Genomic DNA, 25433 nt, shown 5'->3' on the forward strand with positions numbered 1-25433 from the left:
GATTTGCATTCTCTTACATGAAGAGATATTAAAAAACTAAACAAATTAAACAGGTTTCAAAACGCTAATTAGAAATAATTTGTGGTGAAACTTTCATTTAGGTAGAAAATAACAGTGAAATGTTAAAGTCTCATTAACCTTAAAATATTGAAATAAACTTTCAACTTCCATTAAGAGAAGAACTTAAAGCATCACAAGCTGGCATGCCTCTATTCTTTATTTGGAGGCCCTGAAACACCTTAGACCTGTTCACCTTTGCCCACATAGGAAGAAAGGCTGATGAGGCTTGTAAGGCTGATGGGTGGGTCAGGAGAAGAGCTGTGATGTAGGAAACCCCAAAAGAGCCAGCACTCCTAAGTACTCACCTCCTGAAGGAAGCAGAAAAAAAAAGCCCAGCAATGCTAGAGGCAGATGGAACACACATGAATATTGGCAAAGCTTTATACACATCTTATCATGCTACTATCAAAATAATGGGCAGGCACTCAGCTGAGATTCTCCACAGTCATTAGTGAACAGCTGCTCTGATAAGGCATGAGTTACTTTTAGATGGTTAAAAGTCCAGTTCTGTAATTAAACTTAATATGTTCAAAGAAGAAAGGCCAATACAAAATAGAAATAAATTGGGAAAAAAAGCATGTATGTGAACTGCAAACAACAGAAATACTTCCAATGCCTTTAATTCTAAGTATTTGTAAAACAGTGGCACATTATGTTGGTATTTGTATTTCAAACACCAAGGTTTTGGAAATAAAACGAGAGCCCTAAAGTAAGAGTGTGGAACTTTTTAAATGTTTTTGTTCTGGTTTTTTTAAGTACAGAAAAGTGCTAAATCAAGAAAACAAAATCCACATGGTGGGGAAAATAACTGAACAAAAACAACTGCAATGCAGCGCTTTTTGTCAGTTTACTGACATCCAGGTTTTTTAAGGAACTAACAATATGTATGTATTAAGAATGTTTGGATTCAACCAGATTAATACAGGCTGCTGAATGCATTTTTCTCCTTAAATTATTCACTTTTCCCTTTCTTGACTGTTGAATTCTTGACACAGGCAAGGAAAAAAATCCTCTCATTTCACATATCCATAAAATCTAACTTTGTTGAAACTGCAATACAGTGAACCATTGAAAGTTGAGGAGTTTTGATAATCCAAAACAAACTCCAAAGTCATTCAGCCAGAACACCTCCGAGGCCACCATGAGCTAAAAAAAAAAATTAAAATTACTAGTAAAATTACAATAGTGTCTTTGTAACCAGTCTTTGCAGTCTCCCATTTGACTCAAACGGAACAAATTTTCAGACTAAAAATAAGTCAGATATAGCAGAGTCATGCACTTGGTACATTCATTTTTCCTCTCACACCTGTTTTGCTAGTAGGCACTAGGAAGAGGTTTTGCTATACCACAGTGGATTAAGGGGTCAATACCAGGATAATCTTAATTCTAAACAACAGGAGCTGCAAAGCAAGCAGCAAAACATCTGGATTTCCTTACCACATCAGGAAGAAAACTAACTTAACTGAATCCTTGTGGATACATCTGTGTCCAGTCCATCTGAAACTTAAACAATGAGCTCTGGTTCAGCTACTTTTCTGTGTACAAGTGGGGGTGAGGGGCAACTTTCCAGTCCATAGAGTATGAAGAAAAATCCATACTCTGAATACTTGAATGGAAGTAGGGGGCAAAAGGACTTTCCCCCCCCCCCGCCTCCATCTGATGCCTTTGAGACTATAGCAATTTCCAGAATGCTGGCATTTACACTGCTGGGTAACTGGTTCACAGAATTACAGAAAAATTAGGATGCTTGCTTACCAAGATACACATTTTATAGACAGAACAACATTTTAATGCTGTTAATAAGTTAATAAAGAACCTAATCACTTTAGTTCTTCAAGCTCAGCTACTTGTTTGGCAGCTCCCTGCTGCAGCATGAGCAATAGTTCAACTCTCAGCTAGGGGAAACTGGAGAAGAGGTTAGTTGTGGGAGGAAACGTGTGAATGGAAAACCTACATGAGTCAGTTGTTAGAGCCAGGGAAAGCAACTAAAAATGTGCAGTGATGAATGGAAAAATGCAAGAATCTGCTTTTCCAGCCCTGTTTATACCTTAACAGTGACTTTGCTTATTAAAGCAATTAATATGTCTGTTGTGAGCTGCTTTAGCCAATGGAAGAGAAGCAAAGCCACCTAAAAGAAGTAGTGAGGGAAGAAGATTACAAAAACCACCAAGACAACTGTGATTGAGGTTGCAGTGTGACGCTGAATCACAGCCCATGGTCACGATCCTAAAGCAAGTATCTGTTATCTTGCTCTTTAAAAAGCAGAAGTTACTTTTCTTTTTGTAAACATAATTTAACCTACACGAAGTTAACAGTTGTTATGAAAAGCAGCTGCATAAAAAGCCAGCCTTTTTGCCTTGTGCATTTATTCTAGTGTCTTTGTTGCAAGGCAGCAATTTTTCTTCTTCTGACGTACTTATGTATTCTATTAGGAACATACTGACAGATTATGATAAAAACTCTATTCAGTCTCATACTTTTGAGTTCTAACTTCATAATTTTCACTTGGATTCATGAAGCCCTTGAGAAATACATATATTGATTGCTAGATAGCACAAGCTGTTTCTAAGAATATTGTAGGCTCTTAGGTTTCAAACCAGCAACCTCTTGGCTGTTCATAGATCAGTTTATCAGCACCACTATAGGAATAGGAAGAACAGACAACTGAGTACACTTTACCATCAAACTTCAATTAGCTTGAGCTGTAGTTATCACCTCACCAAGCTGCACTCTTCCTTTGGGAGGAGAGTGATGTTCTGCCTGGAGAATTTTTATTGTACTGACAAAACTTTCCAGCTGCAATCAGGCCCAAGCTGAAAATTCAGTGGTAGTTATCACACATTGCCCTTCACCCCCTTATTTTAACAACTGCCTCTTCATTTCTTTGAGAAGGCTGAGCAGTGCACAGCTCTCTGCCTGCCCTTTGCAGTCACCCAGATCATGGCACTGCTGCTGTCCCCCATCAAGAGACTAATCAAACACAGAGAGTCAAGACTTACATTTCACAAAGCTCTATCCAAACACACACAAAGAATATTTTTGCTGGTCACTATGGATACAATTTCAGACAGCCTTCCTACAGCAGGGCTTCCCAAACTGAGTTGGGAAGCATTGAATAAAATCAGCTGATCAATTAATGTTGTTTTATTTTATTGTTACTCCCATTATTTCTGCTCCATGTTTTGATAACCACCCAAATTACTGACATATCTCAACACTCCAGTTTCATAAATAACCAGCATACATCAATATACACAGGGATAATTTCACAATACTGACAAGCTTCCTTCCCACTTTAAACCAGGAAAATTGACAAAAGACAGGAAAGTCTTCAGCACATCTTATCAGAAATATACATATACAGTATGTTTATATATGCATCTAGATAAATACTAAACAATAGCCTTGAAAATTGTATGTGTGTTATTAACTAAATGGCACAGTGATTCATCTTTCCCCCTGCCTTCTGTGACTATTTTCCATGTCCTCCTGCTCCTTGCTGTTTTGACAATTGTCTTGGTGATGAAGGAAGACAAAAGGACTGTGTCTAAGGGGAGGTGGCTGGAGGATGGGGTGGAACAGGGAGAGCTGCATCTGGAGGTAAAGGGCAGCACAGAGCAGTTTAAGGCCACCAAGAACTGTCAAACCCACCCTGGTGCCTCTCAGGTGGGATACCAGCAATAGTTCAGGACAGGATTGGAAGGGCCTTGAGGGGAAGCTGTATGAGGATCAGCTGAGGTTACTTGGTCTGTTCATCCTGGAGGAGACTGAGGGAAGACCTCATTGCAGTTACAACTTCCTCCTGAGGGAAAGAGGAGGGGGAGACACTGATCTCTTCTTTTTGGTGCCCAGTGTCAGGACCTGAGGGAGTGGCCCGAAATTGTATCAGAGGAGTTTAGGTTGGATATTAGAAAAAGGTTCTGCATCCAGATGGTGGTTGGGCACTGGAATGGGCTCCTCAGGGACATGGTTGCAGCAACAAGCGTGACAGAGGTCAAGAGTAATTTGGACAATGCTCCCAGACACACAGTTTGACTCTTGGGGCTGTCCTGTGTGGGACTAAGAGTTTGACTTTATGATCCTTGCAGGTCCCTTCCAACTTACCATATTCTGTGATTGTGTGGCAGAAAACAGCAGCTCCTGGGAAGCCTTGAGCAGAGCTACACCTGGGCAAGATGCACTGAGCAGCACCTGACAAAGGAAGGTGTGCTCCACTCCAGGCCCTCTCAGCAACTGCCCTGCACTTGTCTTGTCTGCCAAAGGCTCCCTTACAGAGAGATTCCCAGGTTCACCAAAGAGCTGTCATGGAAATCCCATGCAGAAAACACACCCCAGCTTAAATCAGGGTCTGGCATCCCAGCACTCTCCTGCATCACTCCCTCTAAGGAAGATCACTACAGTCACAGCTCATGGTGTTACAGAAGACTGCTTGACTAAAAGGTCTTCATGCATTTCCCACAGATAACAATTCCCCTTATAGCACAGACAGGGCTTTCTCTGCCTTCTGCAGCTATTTTCTCTTCCAGCCAAGAGAGTTCAAAGGAGGCAGGATGAGACCTGGGCAGGGATTTGAAGGGCTGTAAATGTGGTTTAGTAACAGAGCAGCCAAGGTGCTGAGTTGTGCACATGGGACACGGCCCCATGGAATCCCACCCACTTTTAAGAGAGAGAGAGAGAGACTGTCAGGAGGCAGGCGGTTAGAATGCTACTTTTGGATCTTATTTCCAGCCAAGGTTTGACTCCAACAACTTAGAAGGCTGGATCAAGATAGAATAACCTTCACTCAAGGTCAGGCTGAACAGGGCTCAAAGCAACCTCAGCTTGTTGAAGATGTCCCAGCTCATTGCAGGGGGAGTTGATCTAGATGACCTTTAAAGGTCCCTTCCAACCAAAACTATTCTATGATCTAGGTATGAGATAAACCTCAGAACTTGAACTGTAAATATGTGAACCTAGCTTGAAATGCCCACACACATGTTTTTCTTAAAGCAGTATCCCTGTAAAGGAAATCCTAGTGATAAATAATGATTTTATTACTATTCATTATTATCTTTCATAATTTTATCTTATCTGTTCAAACCATGAGTTTAAAATACTGCAGTAACTGAGAATAATGGGCAAACTGAAATAATTTTTTATTATATTAGATAAGCAGATTGATCAAATATAACAGGAAATGGACAGCACAAGCAATTTTTCAATTCCATGGAGACCATCCTTCTGGATAGGTAAGAGACTGGGGAAAGTAAGTCTTGGAAATTCATCTTATTTGACACACTAAAATAATTTGATATTAAAAGCACTGACCATAAGCTCATTATTTTATGCAATTACTGCCCATTATTCTTAGACAATGAGTCTGCAGTGGTCTGCAATAAATACCAAAACTCAGAAGCAACCCTATTTAAGATTAATTTTATTTCAATTGTTAAGTAATGGAATCTACTTTAGTGAAAATACTTTTCTTTCTTCAAAGGAACCTTAAATGCAATTAAGAGCTCCTGTAAAGACTAATAAAGCCTCCCTCATTTACAACGGGCCTTTAGTCATGGAAAATGTCAACCTGAAGCACAATTATTTCAGGTTGAAACATAGTTCTTATAAAACTTGAGCAAAGTTTCTCCTGTGACATTGTATTTTCTACCACACTTTAATTAGAGGTACTTCACTAGACTTGTATATCATCATCCTGCACTATGTCACCCATTTTCATCTCCCACAAGCATGGTCTGGTTTACGCAATAACCTGTGACTATGAATATCTAGATGCTAAAAACACTCTTTTCCTTAACTTGTCAGTACATCCAGAAAAACCCATCTCTCTTTCACAGCTGACATGACAAGACCAAGAACTGCATTAGACATGTGATTTGACTGACATTTCCCATAGAATGGCAAAAAAAAAGAAAAAAGGGATCTAGGTGTTGTTCACATCTAATCTTTCTTGCAAAGGCACAGTGTTGCATTGCTGCTTGACCTCTGTCTTGTCAAACAGTGACTCAGAAACCAGTGATGTTACACTATAAGAAAAGGAAAAGGCTCCCAATGTACATTCAGTATCAGGTAAAGACTCTAACTCTATATTACATTTAAATTGCTTAGCGAGGGCACTCTCCTCTCACCAAAAGGGATGGGCCCCAAGCTACACATGTGACACTGCAACACATTCATAGTGCATTTCATCAGAGACATTGCCATGCCTGCAGTGTGGCCTGAGTAATTACTCAAGGTCATCTGGGTAACTGCAGCACAATAAGGGTCAGGACAAGTTGAATTCATGGAGTACACCCAGTTCTACACCATGTCCATGGAAGGTTGACTGCAGAAAACTCAAGTCAAATTACCGCCTTACTGCAAAAGCAGCATTATCTAGCAATGTTTAGTTCCAAACCCCCCATCTCCCATGGATTAACCCTCAAAGGGAATAGATGATTTGGGTCTTCTATGCCAAGTGACATTGAGATATTACTTTGGATACGGATCACCAGGCTGTTCCACATGATTAAACCACACTGACATAAGAATAGGATAATATTCAAAAAACACTATTTGGTGTTCCATCTGGAGGCTGTGAAGCATAATAAAAATCAAAGATATATTGGTATCAAGTAGCTACACTGCTTATCTTCAACTATCATGCGAGGGGATGCTTTCAGAGAAAAAAGAAACCACGAATTTTCTTATTTCAGAGAAAATGCAGACCATGAATTCAGCAGAGCCCATTTTTCAATAGGTCAGGGGAACTCTGATCTTGAAGCAGCTGACCACTTCCTTGTGAAACACTACAGTTAAAATCAACTGCAGATAAACTATTTCCTTTCACATGTTTTCCATTTTATACATGTGAGTATAATTTCAAATTGGTAACTAACATCCAATTAGTGTGGACTACATCCCAGCTGCTATCCTTAGAATCAGAAAATCTCATGTATTCTGAGGTGACAGCACTACACTTTAAGCCATTTGAAGCAAGCAGAACTATCTTCTCTGATGTGTTGATATTCTTCTGTGCCATCTCTACTTGTTTTCAGCAGAAAGCCTTGAAGCCTTGAAGGATTGCTTCTCAAGTGATCTCTTGAAATATTCAACTAGTTTTATAATCATTTTTGCAGCTATTTCTTTAGGGTCTACTGTCACTATCAAAGTTTGATGACTGTGAAAAAATGCTCTTAAGAAGATGGTTGAATCCGCGTTCTGCTCTGAACCAGGACTGATCCCATTCATCTGGTAGAGAGTGCCAAAGTCAGACTGGACTTACAGCGAAATGTTTAAGCTGCTCAAACACCAGTAGTGAAAAACCCCTTCCTCTCTGGGAAAGAGAACTGCTTCTTGACAGATAATCTGTGCACGCTTCAGGAAACATTTAGGGTAGTTTAAAACCTTTAAAGTGGTGTGACACTAAAACCAATTTTCTAAAGCAGATTTTCTGCTTATTCACATGAGTGACAAAAATCAGTTTTGCATTTTAGGGGATGACTCAAACCTTGGAAGGGATACAATTCTTGCTTTTCAGTGTTTTGCTCTACAAAATACTTACATTTCCAAGGTCAATAATGAAACAATCTCCTTTGTTGAAGCTTGCCCAAGCCAGGGGGACTTCTGTGGCTCTTACAACTCTCCGGCCCTTGATGTGCAACAGCCTCTTGGCACTCAGATCATTAGTAACAACATGATTAAATCCAGAAGCAACACCACCTGCCTGAATAAAACAAAACAAAGCAGTCAGCTTTGTTTCAGCTTCATTTCTGCAAAGTTACGTTTTCTGCTACAGATGAGGAGCTAGCAGTGGAAAAAAATAGCTTATGTAGTGAGAAGCAAGCCAAAGTACTGCACTGTTTAAGAGTGCTGACCACAGACCAGACAGACACCACTGCTGCTAAGCTCTCAGGTGTGAGCCTTTAGCCAAGGGAGCAGATATCACCCTCCTTCAGAGGGTTTTCAGATAAATAGCAAAAGTGAAAGCACAGAATTTACAGCACTCTCCAGCCTCCTTCAGAGGACCAGATAATACTGAACCACATTGTTAGGGCAAAAGTCAAGGACTGAGGAAAAGCAGAGAAATATGCAGCTCCCTTTGAAGTTTTTCAAACTTGAATCTCAGAGGTCCAGGTGGTTTTAGTACGTGGTTACATGTAGATGGATGGATGCAATTTTATGAAAGGAATATTTGCAACTTAAGAGTCAACCTGGCAAGGAGTACCAAACTAGGGGAAGTGAGAGCAAACTGCTGATTTACAATCTGTGAGTGTAAACATAAGCATAATCCTGTAAACTGGCTTGGATGTCTGCCTCTGTGAGGCAGCATTCTCCACTCCTCTGGGAGACCCAGACCTTGTGTTGGAACAGAGGGTGGCTCTTGAAATTACAAAAAAACCCCACCTAAAATGTAGAAGTTAGGGTGCATCACTGCCAGCCTTACTTACGCAGAGTTAAAAGCTTGATTGTGTAGACAGAGAGCAGTTACAAACCTTCATAATGGGGGGAAAAGGCTGAATGAGCCATGGCTCCCACAGCTTCTACTATAGAGATATTCTCAGGAGATATATTACTTTATTCTTAAAAAAAACCCCACAGATGTTGATATTAAAAAAAGTTACTTTTCAGCTATTCAGCTTCTGGAAGTGACACAAGGACACTGACACTACACCTTTCCAAAAGCTAAATTTTTTCAAAAAATTTGAGAGGTTGTTTTATCTACTTCAGAAAAAAACTGCAGTAGGACTGCAAAAACATCATTTTTATATTCAAATGAAGTTCTGTTCTTTTCCATTCTATTAATGCTTCTAACCACTTGAGCAAATTGGGTTCTGCATTTGAACAAAAATACTTGGCCTGCAAGACAAATTATTTCTGTGAGATTTAACACCACCCAGACAGAGAGTCCCTACAGTGAACTCTCTTAGACACATTAGTATGAAATCTTAGGACAGCTTTATTTTGGGGAAAAAAAAATGGGAAAGGTTTTCACATATCAGAAGAGGTGCTGACAAACAAGCTGCTGCTTTCTGTACAAACACTGGATCCCTATGTTTTAAGGTGGGTGGTTCAGATCTAAACCCAGAGAGCACTAATAAACTATTTTTAAAACCTCTATTTACAAAGAAAAACATTTTATTTTTATGCAGCGAAAAATGTTACATACAATTTCAGAATGCATTTTGACAGACTCTTTACCTTGTATTTAATGCCTCCCTTGAAGTAACCCACAAACTCATTAGACTCATATCCTTGAATTTCTCTACTCTGCACAGGCTTTCCTTCTAGATAGTCATCCATTTGAACAGCAAAGATAGCTGCAGCTGTACTTTCATCTTGGGTGCATTCTTTCCCTGAAATAAAAGGAAATATGTCAATAACATATTAATATAGTTTTGAATTCTGTTGGAGAAATTATTTCTGCAACAACTGGACACTGCCTTCAGCAGGTTGTATAACCCATGTTTATGTGGAAATAAAGACGTGAATCACAGCCCTGTGCACCACCAAGTAACATGATCTTCCAGACCATTTCTTGACTACTTGAAGAACTGCATTCACAAGGAAAGAAAAATAGGGAAAAATAGTGAAGTTCACCTTCTCTTAGAATCTTCAAACAAAAGAATAATTTAATTGAGTTTAGCATGGCAAGCATCACTGTAATGATTTTTGGACTTTCAGCAGAAGTTCAAAGAAGGAAAAATCATGTGAAAGGACTGTCTGGATGGTAAAACATATAATTATTCTAAGAACAATTCACCAAACCATAAAGCCAAAATAATTTAAAAGCAGTCCTCTTGACACTACAATGCATGCAAGATATTTTGCCTGGAACAGCTGGGAGAAAGAAAAGCAGCTTTGGGGCTCAGATATTTGCTTCATGAGGTCACACTTTGTTTTGTACCTTACAGAGAGTAGCCTATTCCCAAGACTGTGGCAAAATAGCCTCTTGACCTAGCGTGCTGATGTCTGTACTTGCTGAAAACAGGCTGTATTTAAAACCAAAGATTTTAATGTGTGCCCATACATTTTGGATTAACATCTTCAGCAGTTTTAATTGTTTCAAGAAAAGCACAAACAGAATCAAGTCTACAAAAACAGGCTTCTCAGTAACTACAGAAGAAAAAGGAAAGGTGAGGCCTTCCATTTGGTTCTCAGTCACTCCATGATAGAACTTGCTATGTTCCAATATGCTTTCTCAGACCTGGGTACCACCTCAGAGTTGGTGGTAAAGTTTTGGAGGTTTTAAGGCTGTGGTTTTTGTTCTTTTTCTAAATAGGGGTAATCATATCCATTAAGACTAGATATTTCTAAATTACTACTTGCAATTACATAAGAGGGTTCAGGGTTAAATAAGAATGGTTTTTGAACAGAGTCAAGAGATAACTACTATCAGACTTGGTCTCATAGCTGTTATGCAATAAAATGCTCAGTGAAATCCCGTTTAAAAAAAATTCAAGTGAGCATCAGTCTAAGCATAACTTACTCAAGGTTGTATGAAACCCAGATTTACCTTACAGTCTAAAGCACAAACAGCTATAAATAAGCCAGAGTATAAAAAGAAGAAAGAACAACTTTTTAGCAAACAGATCCTGGGTCACATGGACAGATCTTATGACTCATCTCTGGGGACAAGGGTTAAAAATAGTTTAAAAACACCATACGTAATTTTATTAAAGATGCAAAGTGGGATATGGCCAATCTCACTTGCACAAGTATTTTCATACTGGCACAGTGCATGCTGCTTCCATTAAGGATAGTTTCAAGTCCAGACAGCTCCTTAGGATTAGTACAGCTACTAAAGCATCCCTCAAGTGCCAGTAGAGACAACTGAGTCAGGATGTCTGAACAATGTTAAAAGCGGATACAGCTGCAGCAAAACAGATCCACATTGATTGCTTGGCCATGCCAACAATGTTGATACACCCAGGTTAGCTTGCTCAGAAATTATCCAAGCTCAACAGCACGTCAGTGCCTGTGAGGTACTTGGTAAAACAGTGGCTTCCCCATAGGAAGCTTCAGCATGGCAGAACAACTGGGGGGTCACTTTAACCCACTGATGCCAGGCACAGGTGAAGACTGTCAGCACACTGAGGTCACAGACCATCCTCCCATGCTCTAGACCTTCTATTAACCCCTTGGGTGTGCCTAAGCAAGGAATTAGGAGGACCTTTGTCACTATGTAATAGGAAAATTTGATGTTGGGGGTCTTTTTTGCAGGTCAGAATCCGTGCACACTCACAGCCACCCTACGTGGCTGCCACAATAACATACCACAGGTGACAAGCAGGAGCAGGACTGCATCACCAAATGGCAATGCCCCTGTAAGTACCTAAGACCAAAGTCTGCAGCATTTCCCCCATCACAAGAATTCTTTCTTTACATGCCAAAGACTGATAGTGACTGCTGCAGCTGTCCAGAGACACTTACGGGAAGTCTTCAGAAAGACCCTATTGTGATCTTCCTCCCCACAAATTACAGTCTTTGCTTACAAGAGAAAAATGTGGTGTACATAACAGCAGTGTGAATCAGTTAAAAATACCAACATGATTCTACAGTTTTTGCCCTGAGTGTGAGGAGCCCTCCCAATACACCTTATCTGAAGTCCTGGTCTCCTGTTGCCATTAAGCGTGCAGCAGCCTTTGAGATTATTCACCCCGCTGCTGAAGTATCTGGCAAGCAGGAAGGGATTTGCCAGCAGTGCAACCTCCCTGCTGCACCTTGTGCAACCTTGCCAGCTGCACAACAACAGTGGGTGCCCAGATCACCTGAAGCCATTTAGACTACCTAGATAGCACCACATCAGCACATATGCATCAATGTGTACAGCTAAAGCTCCTCAGCCACCAGCAATGAGGTTTTAATTGCTGCAAATGTCAGTCAGTGTTCTACCTTCCTCTCCCAAGAGCTGCAAACAGCCCTTACATCATTCCCTGTGATGTGTCTACTAGACCTTCACTAAGACACCCAGCTTCATTAACAAAGATCCCCAAAACCAAACCCTGCTACTAATTAGCAGCACTGCTGACAGAAAAGTCTCTGCCAGAAATTCATTCACACTGCCATCTATGATTATACTCTTACCAGACACAGACACTAACATGCTTGCCAGCTGGAAAACTCTGAACACATGCAAAATTCAACACTCAAACATTTATGCAGAAACAATCCAAGCTCTATCTGCAATTATTTTTCAACGCATGCAAAAGTACAATGAGAACTGCAGCAACTCAAGCACATTAGCATTAATACACCTATCTTTATGTGCGTTCATTGAGATGATTGCCTACAAACACAAACTTGTTGGTAAAACAAGAAAAACGTAGGAAGTTTCAGGCAGCTAAACAGCAATCACTGTGGCAGGATGACTCTGTCGCCAGATGGGGAAGTCACATGAAACCTCCAGGAGATGGGGAAGTCACGTAAAACACAACTTTGATGTAAAGTGGGCTAGTCAAGGTGGAAGACATCAGCCCGGTTCCAATCCCAGGAGGCTGTCAGACTGGTATTAACGAGGTTTTAAAGAAAACCTGGGGTCTTTGCATGTGATCTCTGTATCAAAGCAAAATTAATCTAACTGGAAAAGGCACACCCAGACGCTAACCAGGGCAACAACACCACAGGGAGATGGCCAGGAGGACATTTTTATCCAGATGGAAATAAAGGCAAGAAAACTACTCATGTGAGTGAAGGCAGGATTTTACTCCAGAACCTCTATCGGGTGCAGCCAAGATTTGCCTTTAACACTTCAGTACTTTCCCGAACTACCACCTCAAAGCGAGCAAGCTTTCACCCTTCTGCCGCACCCCACTGTCCCACCCCTCAGTCCCTCAGCATCGGAGGCGATGACGCTTGGCACCACCCGGTCCTTGGTGGCAGCCCCACTTCTGCCTCCACCTCGAGCACCCCTCCTGGAAGCCTCGCACCCGCAGCCTTACTGAGAAGGGCGGGGAAAGCCCTGCAGCCCGGCGAGCCCCTCAGCGGCCGGCTGGGCCCCGCGGGCTGCCCCTCGCTCCTACCGAGCCAGTAGTGCAGGCGGTAGGCGACGTTGTCCCCGCGGCGCTCCGTGCGCAGCACCAGGTACGCGTCCCCAACGAAGAAGTCGCCGTGCCGGCTCGGGGGCACCGGCACCAGCTCCAGCCGCTCGACGCGCCACACCTGCAGCCCACTCTGCTGCCCGGCCTCGGCGAACGCCGGCGGGAACCGGTCGGGAGCCATGGCTGGAAGCGGAGAAGCGACGGAGGCTCTGCACCGCCCGTTTTATATCGCCGGGCGGGCGGGCGGGGCCGGCCCTGGCGGGTGAGGAGGGACGCGCCTGTCCCACTCCTTCCAGCGGCCCGCCCTGGGCGGGTGCGATGGATGTGCCTGTCCCGCTTCTTCCAGCGGCCGGCCCTGGGCGGTGTGGAGGGGTGTGCCTAGCGGCCGGCCCTGGCGGGTGAGGAGGGATGCGGGGATGCGCCTGTCCCACCCCTTGTAGCGGCGCCCGGGGACGGCTCAGCTGTCCTGTAGTTACTCGTTTTTAACACGCCTGTAAAACAAACTCACCGGAATCCCTTTTGCGTCTGTGCTCAGCACCGTAGCAGGGTGTTATAAAAAAATCAGCCACCCTCACTGCAAGCAGAGAACGTTTCTCTATTCTAAAGTAACAGGAGAAACCCCCAGAAAAGACAAGGGAAAAAAGTACAGGTAGGCTAATCCAGTGTCCGCGGCTGTGCTGTTTGCTTCTATAATTATCACATCTTCCTTGTATGAGCTGCTTATGCCAGAATACAAAGAGTTTCTATAGCTTGCACTTTGGGCGGAGCGCTTTTCCATCCCCGGCTGGAATGGCAGAGCACAGCTCTCGTTCACCCAGTAATCTCATTTCTTTTGTTCAATACTGATAGGAATCTTTCGGGGGACGGGGGGAATCTTTCATCTGGGATTCCGGATGAAGCCCAGAATTTATATCAATTTCCCTTTCTCAGAGTTCTGCTGGTGTTTATCCAAAACAGTGCAGCAGCCCAAAAGTTTAAAACCCACTTCTTACTTGTCTGTCTCCTTTATAAATCGTTGGTACATCAACATGACAATTGCAGTTTTCATTGCAATATGAAAATTATAGCAAATCCCTTTTTTCCATCTAATATTGATAGGCAGATCAGTGTGGGTACAATACAAGCAGATGCAGTGCAAGTTGTCAGTACATCAAAAGATACATTTTAGAAAGGGTTTTGTTTAGCTTCATCCACCTGGATGGGTTTCGAAGCTCCTCATTTCCCCACTGGCTTGCTTTATCAAGTTAATACAAGAAGAGTGCAAGTATCCACCCGCAGGCAGATCAGGGCTCCCTCAGCAAGTGGGAGAGGCACTGCTAAATGCAACAAAGCAGCTGGAGAGCATCTTTGCTGAGGAAAAAAAAAAAAAAAAAGAAGTTAAAAAAAGAACACCACAACTAAGAAATTTATGTAACTATCTTCTCATCTTCTCTTTATACTGTCTTGAGGCAAAAGAGGACCTTGCATTGTGTGTACCCACTATCATTTCCCATTTTGGTGGGCACCCTCTCATCAGTTTGCCGGACAGAGGTGCACAGGCACCCTCAACTTTATCTTCACTGTTTAAAAAAGCAAACTCTGTGTGCTCTGTTTTGTCTAAGGTCCAGCTGAACATGGTACAGCTCACCTTCACAAGTTCACGGCCAAGCCTCATTTATTCCTCATTCTGCCAGGGCTGCAGTAAGCCTGTTTGATAACAGTGTAATTCCCAAATGAAATACCTTTCTCAAGATGTTCATCATGTGAAGAAGAAAAAAAAACAAACAAGGAAGAGTAGCAAAAAAAAAAAAAAAATCCAGTAGTTCTAGTTTCAATATGGTATCAGAAATGCTTTGAAATATTCAAAAGTGATTTCTCAAATTTGTCCTCACATTTATGTCAGTTGTTCTTCTGTTCACTTTTACTCACTTAATTACACTAAGCAGTTTTCTAATTGCATGCCCTTTTGCATTGTTGTGCTTTAGTTTGCTTCAGTGAGCGAGGGTGGAACTTACCATGTATTCCATAATTGTATGGGTTTACTGTTTCTTCTGAAGTTGTCCAGGTGAACTCGCTTTGCAATTGTGCTGTTTTGCCCACACAGGAGCCCAAACCAGCCCAGTGTTACACAGTTTCATGTCTCCTTCTACTGTTCTACTTGTCTTGGCAAGATAAAATTGTTCATGCACAGATTGCACAGAATAGGTTGGTTAAATTTATATCTCCTTATTACAGCTTTAAATTTTAAATCTACAGACTAAATACTGCTCTGAGCAGAATGCCTCTTGCTGGCATGAGATGCATGCTGTTTGTTTAGCATTGACCATTCCCAGTATCACACACCAATGGACAAAGGTTAAAGACACAAGACCAGCTTAATTGCTTTGTCTCAGTGTCTGTGGCACTACTCAGACACAAAGGATGTTAGTACTGACAGCAGTTTTCTCATGCCTGAGTTTGCCTTATTAGGATTATGTAATCACTTACTGGCTGCTGGCAAAGAAAAACTTGGACTGAAGTTTGTGTCCTAAGTGCCAGGATACTTGTTTGTGCTCTTCAGTGTTAATTTTTGACTGTTTGCAAATCTTGCTTTTGCAATCTCACTTCTAATGAAAGTTGTACTGTCTCCTGTTGTGATCCATCCTTTTTTGGCAGCAAAAGTAAGAACTAACATTGTTAACAAGACAGATTTTCATAAATTTTTAAATAATCAAGAACTTTCTAACATGGTTAAACACAAGTGAAATTTTTGAGAAATTTTGGAGTATCTTAAAAGCTGCACATTCAGAAAGAATATTTATAATTACTTTTTATGTGCTTTTACATGTCCTTTGACATAGTAATTGAAGTGGAGAGGACTAAAAATAACATTGTTTTTGTGACTCAGAAGTCCTTGGTCAAACAGTAATTACTACACTCATTAGAAATTGCACTGTAATGGAATTTTAGATTACCTTAAGATTCAAAGAACTTTTTTCTAATTTACTAGACTATATTTTGCTGATAAACTATGGCTTTCTCAGAAGGATGGCAAAGGCCTAGCACTGTTTTAGCTTTGTAGTAGCAAAGAGAAATTATTGTGTCACACCTTTTCCTTGGGAGAAGGCCAGATGTAGTTGGCTGCTGGCACAGCCCAGGAACACAGTTATGGGGTAAAGATGCAGCTCTCTGCCTGCTCAACTGCACTGTTTGAGGTATGGCCATCTTTAAATGCCTCTTTTCCCAAGTCCTGACAGATCACAGAGGAGCGTTAGAAGATGTCCGTGCTCCTCATCTAGTCCTTGAAAAAGCAGATTGAAATATATTGAATTTAAAGCTTTGGTATGACTCAGAGAATTTAGGGATTTATGAAAAACTTTGCCATTTAATTTTGCTCACTTATTTCCTAAGTATTTTGCTATATTGAGTAAGGGATACTTTCCCCTCAAAGAATTGCTGTCATATACTGCATATATGCAGTGCGTGTGCATACATGAGAATACCAGAATGCAATGTCCTGGGTTCTGGTTTTTGCCCCAGTCAGGGGAAGGTTCAAAAAAACACAAGGTGGTGTTTCCAGGTGACATACACAAGGAATCTAAAAGGGATCCCAGAAGTTAAGCCCCAGCATCTTTCCCAGCAGGAATAACTTTCAGTTTATACAATGTCAAAGGTTTAAGTCCTTCTACAAAGCCTGACTTACAGTTCCAGGAGCTAACAATGGAAGGAATGAAATGAATGAAAGGGGAAAGAATATTTTGAAATGTCTTATGTGTTTCCTTCAACAAAGCTTATTTCTTCTTCACCACAACTGGCAAATGCACTCCTGACCTCTATAACCCTACTTAAACAAGGGGATTACAGATATTTGGTTTTGCCTCTAGTTTCACATGACAAAGTTTGCTGTACGTGGAGTATGTGTCAAAAGCACACTCTTGTCCAAACACTCACAGAAGTCAACCTCTCTTCTCATCTGTTCTATTGCTGAATTACAAATCAATAGTTATTTCAGATTTACCCTAAATACAGTAAGTCAGTTCAAAAATAAGAGCTAAATTTTTATTCCAATATTCATCTAAAAAAGAATGATTACTGATAATGTAAGAGCTGAAGGAGAATTTGACTGTACACCTTTAAAAGCCATGTTATTAAACAAGCTGTAGAGCTACGTTACCACTTGCTAATTCTCTCCATTCTCTCATCATCCTTCCACCCTGTGTGGTAACTCAGCTTCAACTGGAGAGAACATGCTGTATGTACAAAGACTGAAATGTAACTTTCCTCCTTATTGGCAAGGTTTGAGTTATGAGGCTGCCAGATGAGAGGTATGAAAAACCTGGCATTAAGGAATGAAGTCCTCCTTTACCTTCAAGACAGGAATCTAGTTTTAATCCTTCAAGTCCAGAGCCAATAAAGAGCCTTAGTGTGTAGCTTTGAGGCAGGTGCTTAAGGCATAGAGAGGGCAGGATCACACCGTGTGCACCACTTGGCTCCTACCTGCTTAGTGAGCACTGTCACTAAAGAAGTGGCCTGTCATGGACAGGCCATGAGGGGCTCTTCAGTGGCACCCACCCCTCTCACCTGAGCAGGCAAGGACACCACATGCCCATTAGCTGAACAGCTCTGACTCTCCAAATTCATCCTTCAGCAATGGGACTAAGTAGGACATGTAGAGAAAATGATCTGAGTGTTGGCTTCATTCGGAGAATCTAGGCAAACATTTTTGTCACGAGGAGAAGTGTTAATTCTGAAGTATGTTACAGCTCCCTGAATTTTTTATATGTTTTTCCCTTGAAATATTCAATGAACAGCATAAATGTTTAACCAATAAATTCTGATCTTATGTTCATCTCAAGCCACAGTATTATAGCATTATTTATTATATTTCAACAAGTCAGAGAGAGGGAATTGAAGCACTTCAAAAATCACCCAAAAGACAGAAAGTCTGTTTTATGTTCCTGTGACATGACATTTCATGCGATGATCGTGAGATTAGATAAAATTTAGAAAAATATATTCTCAGGCTCATAATTTTATTTTGACTACCTAGATAATGTTGCTGTGATTCCCATCAATGATTAATCATCCTGTCCACATTACGTGCTCATTTGGGCTACCAAAGGAATAAATCATGCTGTTCTCTATAGGGCCCAGTAACTTTCACCAAGACCATCCCACTGATCCTTAAGTTTTCTTTCTTTTATTTAGATATGGTGGTCTCAAGTTCCATGGGGAAGAAGTCCCAGCCCTTTCCAAAAAGTTTAAATTTTAGTGAATCAGTGTGTTTATTTAAACTAGAAGATTGAAAGGTCATTCTTTATTAAGAAATATTCAGAAATACTGACCAGAAGTTATAAGTCAAAATTTAACTAAAATAAGACTATTTTGTATCAGGTGATACCTTTGATTATTGCTACAAAGCCTCTTTCACATGGTTTTATAAATTTCCACAGTATTGCTGGGACTCAGGTGCATACTGCTTTGTGAAAAAAATATTGCAAAGGATGGATGGGAATCAAACCCTGATTTTTGTATTTATGTATTTAATTATTTACAGAAGTTCATATACATAGCCTAAAGAGGGCTACTAGAAGGTAGTTACAGAATTTGTCTGCATAGACTGATATTCTGTAAATGTCAAACAGTATGATTCTCCATTTTGAATTTGAAAATACTGTAAATTTGGTCTGACTGTGATTTCCTAATGGTATTTTGTGTGTTAAGAAGTGATAATGGAAGCTTCTTATTTCTATATTGCAGCTACAGGTTTGGATGGCTTATTTTTGAACACTTGGAAAAGAGGGACGAGGAAACAGGCACACTTCCATTTACTATCAGTGCAGCAATTAAAATTAAAACTAAGTAAAATTGAGGAAGAGAGAAGAGGAAGAGAGTTTTACTCAGAAAAAAGAATTCAAGAACAATTTGAAGAGAGCACAGTCATCTTCTGGAACGATTTATTAAATATGCAACATCCACTAAAGTCAAACTCTCCAACAAGAGGTCTTTAAATCTGTTGAAGGAGTGCCTGAAATATTGGATATGGCAGTTTGGAGAGTGCAGAGAACCTGGGGAAAACAATCTTCTCCATCTGTATAAACCAGTGGCTCTTCTAGAAGTCTACTCACAAAGTGGGAAGGGGTAACAATCAAATCTATAGAAAATTGATAATAAGCAAAACTGCTGCTAGTTATCTAATTATCTAATTAAATAAAATTCATTTATTTAATTGCATTTTTAATAGTAGAATAGTGTTTCCCTCATTATTTCCTTGATACAAACTTGTCTGAGAAGTTTATTGAAACTAATATAGAAAGGAACAACCATTGTACAATGCTAAATTAAGATCCTCAGGAAAGGATATATTTTTATAAGTTCCTAGTTGCAGGTATGTTTTGAAATAAAGTTATTCTGAGATAGCTTTTTCTCTTGCATGAAGACTACATCAATGCCTTTATGCATTTAAAGGTGCTGGGAGTGAAAAGCAGAGTACTCACAGCATGTGCATCTTCTACCCCTCTTTAGCAAGTAGTGCCTCTGAATTCTCACAGAAGGAATAAGTTCATTCATTGTAGCTGATTGATTTCAGTTATAGATATCCATGGAATAGGCCTGATTCTCTATTCCAGGCAAAAGAGTTGTAAGATTATTTAAGCTTCTTTAAGCTTTTAAAAAATTTCAGAATAACACAGTCCACTGCAGTGGTATGGCTGTTTTCTAAATACAGAGTAGCTCCTCATTTTCATCAAATCTCACACATAAACTTATCCTGGATTTGGAAACCATGCATTGAAACTAATTTTTAGAAAAACATTCATTAACATTCACATAAAATTTGAAACAGCTTCTAAAAGTTTGCATCAGTTTTTAATTCATTGACCATGAACACTTACCTAAGTCACTCGAATATCTGAAGCAGAAAAGAAGGGGAGGAAAAGGATCTTTTCTGACTTTGTGAAAAAAGTCTTCTTGAAGGTTTCTTGGATTTAGTACATCAGCTTGAAAAAATTAAACATTTTCTGGACTGTTCAAAACGTCCAGTTCTTACCAAGCTCATATAGGAAAGTGGTTATGCCTCACATTTATTTTTTTAAGAACAAGTGTACTGTTATACTTTCATTAATGAAAGTGGTTTTAAACTCTCCAAGAATAACACATTTAAGAATTATGAATTTAGTTACTGTATGTCAGCATTTATGCATTAGCCAAGCTGCCAACACAACACCAAGATCACTAACAAAAGTCCTGTCACAGCATTTTAGAGTTAATAGTCTCAGCACTGCTTCAGTTTCAACAGGGCAGCAAAGCTCCCCTGATCAGCCTTCCCCAATTAAATGAGCAGTTTCTCAGATCACTTACATTTATTGGGGATCAGGCCATTGAATCTAACAGAACTGAAAGCAAAGTTCTCTGAAGAACAAAGGCATCCAAATATCTGTTTCCACATCAGGGGCACCAGGTTTATAAAATTAACTTCTTCCTTTTCTCTGAGGTATTGAAAGTATACTAATTTCCCCAAAAGCTGCTGACATTTGCAATCCTGCTGAAGGCAGCTTTCTAAAGTAATTATCTCATGGTAGCCCACGTTCAAGATGAGATCTTGATATTGCTCAAGAGGTCTACAGAAAGATCTATTTTAAATCAAATTCCTGTTTCAAGAGTCTGAGACATACTTACTGGAAACAAACCCAACCTCTTGTTTTCTGATTAGCACTACAGCAAGAAAGCATGGAGGTGCCTTGACATTAAATGTTTATCTGCCAACACAGCATTTATTTTGAAGTTGTTTTCATAAGTCTAAGTGACAAGGAAAAACATGGAAGCATATATTGTTAGGCTGTTTTGCCACTTATCAGGAACAAGAGAGAAAGTCTGAAGAACAAAAATTTCCTATCAACTGAAGTCTGATTAGTAAATCATACATGTCCCTCAGCCTTAGTGCCAATGCAAAAGCTAATGTTATAGGAATCAATACACTTTCTTAGTGCCTTGTTTTGAGGAGCCTATTATCCTAGAGAAGGCATCTCCTCAGGGACACAGTACATTATCTTTGCAGACCCTGTTCTCCTGATTCCTCTTCCTATTTGATTGTCCACTGACAAAGGGCAGATACCAAATAAAATAAAACAGGGCAAAATGCGTGAGTGATTTGAAACAGTGAAATGTGCAGTCTATTTACACACTCCCAATCCTAACTAGCATTAGGCATAACTCCCAGAATAAATTAATTTTCTCACTAAGAACAGACTTAAAACCTAATGTCTCTGATATTTGTCATCCCCTTATTTCCTTCATGTTAATAATGCGTGAGAGACTGGAATGTTAATGGCAATGACTCAAAACAATTGGCCATTTGCAAAAGCCACAGAGTGCTCTGCTGACCTGGGGCAAAGTAATACCCACGGTACAAAGGGGGTGCACCTCCGCCACAGGGGTTACAAGCTGGGGTTTGAGCTAAAGGAAGAGGCCAATAACAAGCAGATTCTGCATAGTGAGATAGTGTTTTTATCATGCCAGTGCTCTCTCTTAGATAATTGGCTCAGATGTGAAAACTCCTCTCTGGGGAAGTACGGGGACATTCACCCACAGGCCATAATTCACTCAACTGTGATGATGAGAGGCAGCTGTAATGTCTCAGAAGGGACCATAAATCATCAAAGGCCCCCAAAATGTTACATCATACAGTGTAAAACCCCTCACCCCAAGAGGAGAGTATGCTAACCCATTCAACTTTGTGTTTTGTGGGCTTTCCCCATTCCCAATGGATCAGGACTACCACCATCACTCATCAAAATTTCAACCAAGTCCTGCTGCTGGACCCATAGATGGTAACTATGTACCTTTCTACTCTTATCCTTTCTTTCTTTTCCCTTATACATTTTCTTAAGTGTTATTTTTATGCTTTTTTATTATTATAGATAATAACAAAAATGTCTACATAGTGCTTTCCATTGTAACCAAATTGCTCTAAAATAAACCCTACAGATATGTATATTTATAAACATTGGTCATTCAGTGTCATTTCACTCTAATACACCCCAAGGGATCTATTATCAAGTACCTGGCTTAGCCACCCCTTCTGGGGCAGGTTATAACAAATACAGCATATACACGTGCTCCCAAACAGATCTACTGCATTCACTACTCCCAGAATAAAACTGCTGAACAGATACCAAGCAGCCTTTAGCTTTTCTTCCAGATCAGTAGTTTAGGTCTTTTCCCTGGATTTTCAGTTTATCCTGCTAACTTAAATCCCATCCCACCCCCTCTGTGCAATGCTCTGAGGTCTCTGACATTTTCCTGTTCCACACTTCCAAGCCTTCTTGACTAGACCTATTAGAAGCCAAACATAAATGTTATCTGTATCCCAAACATATACCCTTTCCTACATGACTTCTGAGTATATTTCTCAAATTACTATTTCTAAAAATAAAATCCTAAACAGTATCACAAAAGAACAGGTGATACCCAGTCTTACAAGACCTACAATGCTGTGAAACTGTCATATACTGTGTGATGCTAGGAAAAAAAGAAACAAAAACAAACAAAAGAAACAAACAACCCCCCCCAAACCCCATCACAATAAAGTCAATAAATAGGTTTATAAATTTGGGGCCCTTTTTTGTTCAATGACATCACAACAGAAAATTATGTGCATGGACAGTGTGCTTGAAACTGCAGATATGGAAGGCAGTTTAGGCTTTGTCCTTCCTGGATTTGACAGAAACATTTTACTTGGTCAATCCAAAGTAGCCAACATGACACATTTACACAGCTCCTGCATGTTAGGGTTCACATTTTGCATAGGCCATGCCAGCCAGCTTTTAAAGGCATAATCAGAGGGACATAATCAGAAGGACAAGTGCATATTTTAACATTTGTTCTAGTACAGGCCATTATATCCCTTTTCCTTCCTTGCCTTTTCCACAAGGTCAGAAAATTTCCTCTGTTGGGAACAGAAAAATCCCTTTGTTATCCTTTGACTTTCTCTGGTTTTAGTTATTTTCACTAGTAACATTTTGTTATTTACTTTCAAAAGTACATAACCATCAACACGAACAATTATACTCACAGGAAAAACACACAGGAACACAGCTTTTTATGGCTCCTGTGTTTTGACATTCCACTGGCTGTCAAGCAATTGCTGTTCTCCTATCCATCTCCTGAGATGAACATTCAAGAAATAACCATCACTGCTTGACTTCCATTTTCTTCAAATGAGCAAGTAAGAAGCAAGTGAAAATAACCTGTTTCTCTTTACAAAGTAAAAAAATGACAGGCAGAGTCAGTTGAAGAACACATTATTACAGATAAGTTTATTTTCCAAAGCATAATTTTAGTACAACCTGCATGACAGACACTTCCTTGATTTATTTTTTCCAGCTAAGAAAAGGCCTCTGTGGAGGAAAAGTGGCACTCCAATGTTATAAAGCTTGATATTTTAAGCAGTTATAGAATAGAGTTTCTGTGTTTCACACACTGTCTGTTGGTTTGTAACTTGAGGAAATCCCAGGATACTGAAACTAAACTGACCCTTTATGAAAAGAACCATGTACAGGCAGCCTGCAGCCACAGCTGCCTTTCCAGCTATGCACATGCCACTGCCTCTTCCAAAACCCTCTCCTCACGACTCCACAGCTCCCTCTTCTTTTCCCAGTCTCATCCCTGCTTGTTGTCCTTCACCATGGTGTGCACAAAATTAAGCCAGAACAGTCCCAGCACTTCCTGAGCTGTCATAGTGGTTGGTGTCAGAGGAAAAAAGGGCATTATTCTCATCTAAGTGGAAGAAGGAATCCCATAATATTTTTCATTTGGCTTCACTCCTTTATTTAGCATTGCACAGGTCTCTATGTGTCTTTTGGGATGCAGTTAGTGCCTTATTAAAGACAGTCCCTTTTTAAAACAAATTATTATCTTTCTTCCTTACATGAACTAAATAGTGCAGTGTTAGCTAACTGCAGTTGTGTCATTAAGGTAATAGAATTACCCCACTGCTATAAGCACAACATGATGAGGTATAATTGCTCAAAGCAATACTCAATGGAGCAGAGAAGTATCTAGCAGAAAACGATTTTTTTCAGTTTTTTCCAGGATATTAATTTTAATTGCAGTCAATACAAGATTTTTTTTATTTCAAACCAACCTGCTATCTTTACTATCTTTTGTAAATCAGGTCTCAGAAAGATTTTAATAAATTATTCTTTAAATGTAAGATTTTTAGGACATCGTTAAGTTGATTATTTTGTGTCTTTTTATTATTTTGTTCCACAGGAAAGGCATAAAATTTGGTGTTTCAAAGGCTCAGTGGGACAAAGATATTAACACTTTCAACAGTACATAAAATTTGATGACCACCTGAATATTCCTTGTACTAACATTTTCAAATGCATGGGTTTGTCGTGGAGGAAGGATGTAGGAAAGTGCATTTTAGTTGAACTTGGGCATAAATTCATGGCAAAGAATGTAATCAAAGTTACAGAAGTATTGAAAGATCTTAGATTAGAATAAGGAGTCACAGGAACACAGAATCAGCTAGGCTGGAAAAGAACTTTGAGATCATCAAGTCCAACCTATGACCTAACACCACCTTGGAAACTAGACCATGGCCCTGAGTGCCACATCCAGTCTTTTCTTAAAGTCCTGTGTGCAATTCAAACACTGATTTTAACCTGCATGGTAATCATTCATGAGTTCTAGAAATCACAACGGACACAGCTAAATCTAAGCCAAATTACAACAGTTTTAGAGATAACATTGAATTTGAAGTATAGAGGGGATGGCAGAGGATGTTCTGAGCAGACACCTTGAAATCTGTTTTATTATAAAGTTTGTTTTATGATAAAGATACATAGGAGAAGTACTATACATATGCAAAATACTAGCATTAATAACTTACAGAATCTACTGTTTTGTCTTTATAGAGTCAGTATGTGGGGGTGACAGATGTGAACATACTTTTGTGTAACATTTGGTCCTTCTGGTCATCTATGAAATCACAGTACTAACAGTTAACCTGTAAACCTGTTCTTTCTTTCCGGATTTCAAAAGGTATCCACATTCTCTCTGCATCTATATGAGCTGTAGAGGTTTTCAGGGAGCAGTTTCTAAAGGAAAAATCTCATAGCACCGCCTAAAACAAAGTAATTCACCTCCATTAAGCCTCTTTCATAGTGCACTGAAGGTAATGGAAAAATACCAACTGACTGGAGCAGATTTTAGATCAGCGACATTTTTGGAAATGGCTACAGTGCATTACTTGTATGATGGGTTAAGAGGTGTTCAGTGAAGTTGACTGTGTGCCCAAAGGCTGACACAGCTGTCAGCAGCACTTACAGTGCATTTTCACCCCCACAATGAGCATGCAAAAGTGAAAAGAAAGAAGAGATTTTGCCTGTATCTCTA

General features: G+C 40.1%; 1 protein-coding gene across 1 annotated transcript in view; it reads right to left on the reverse strand.

Moving 5' to 3' along the window:
- Positions 1-13254, reverse strand: part of SCIN (scinderin) — a gene marked incomplete at its 5' end in the record, with an annotated part of 47928 nt that extends 34674 nt beyond the window's left edge. The window contains 3 exons of the mRNA XM_084204521.1: positions 7598-7759; positions 9235-9389; positions 13056-13254. Coding sequence (XP_084060647.1) covers positions 7598-7759; positions 9235-9389; positions 13056-13254 — 516 coding nt within the window. The remainder of the gene's footprint in view (positions 1-7597; positions 7760-9234; positions 9390-13055) is intronic.
- Positions 13255-25433: the final 12179 nt, after the last annotated feature.

Source organism: Fringilla coelebs, assembly GCF_963513975.1.
Source record: "Fringilla coelebs genome assembly, chromosome: 1".
Classification (NCBI taxonomy): domain Eukaryota; kingdom Metazoa; phylum Chordata; class Aves; order Passeriformes; family Fringillidae; genus Fringilla; species Fringilla coelebs.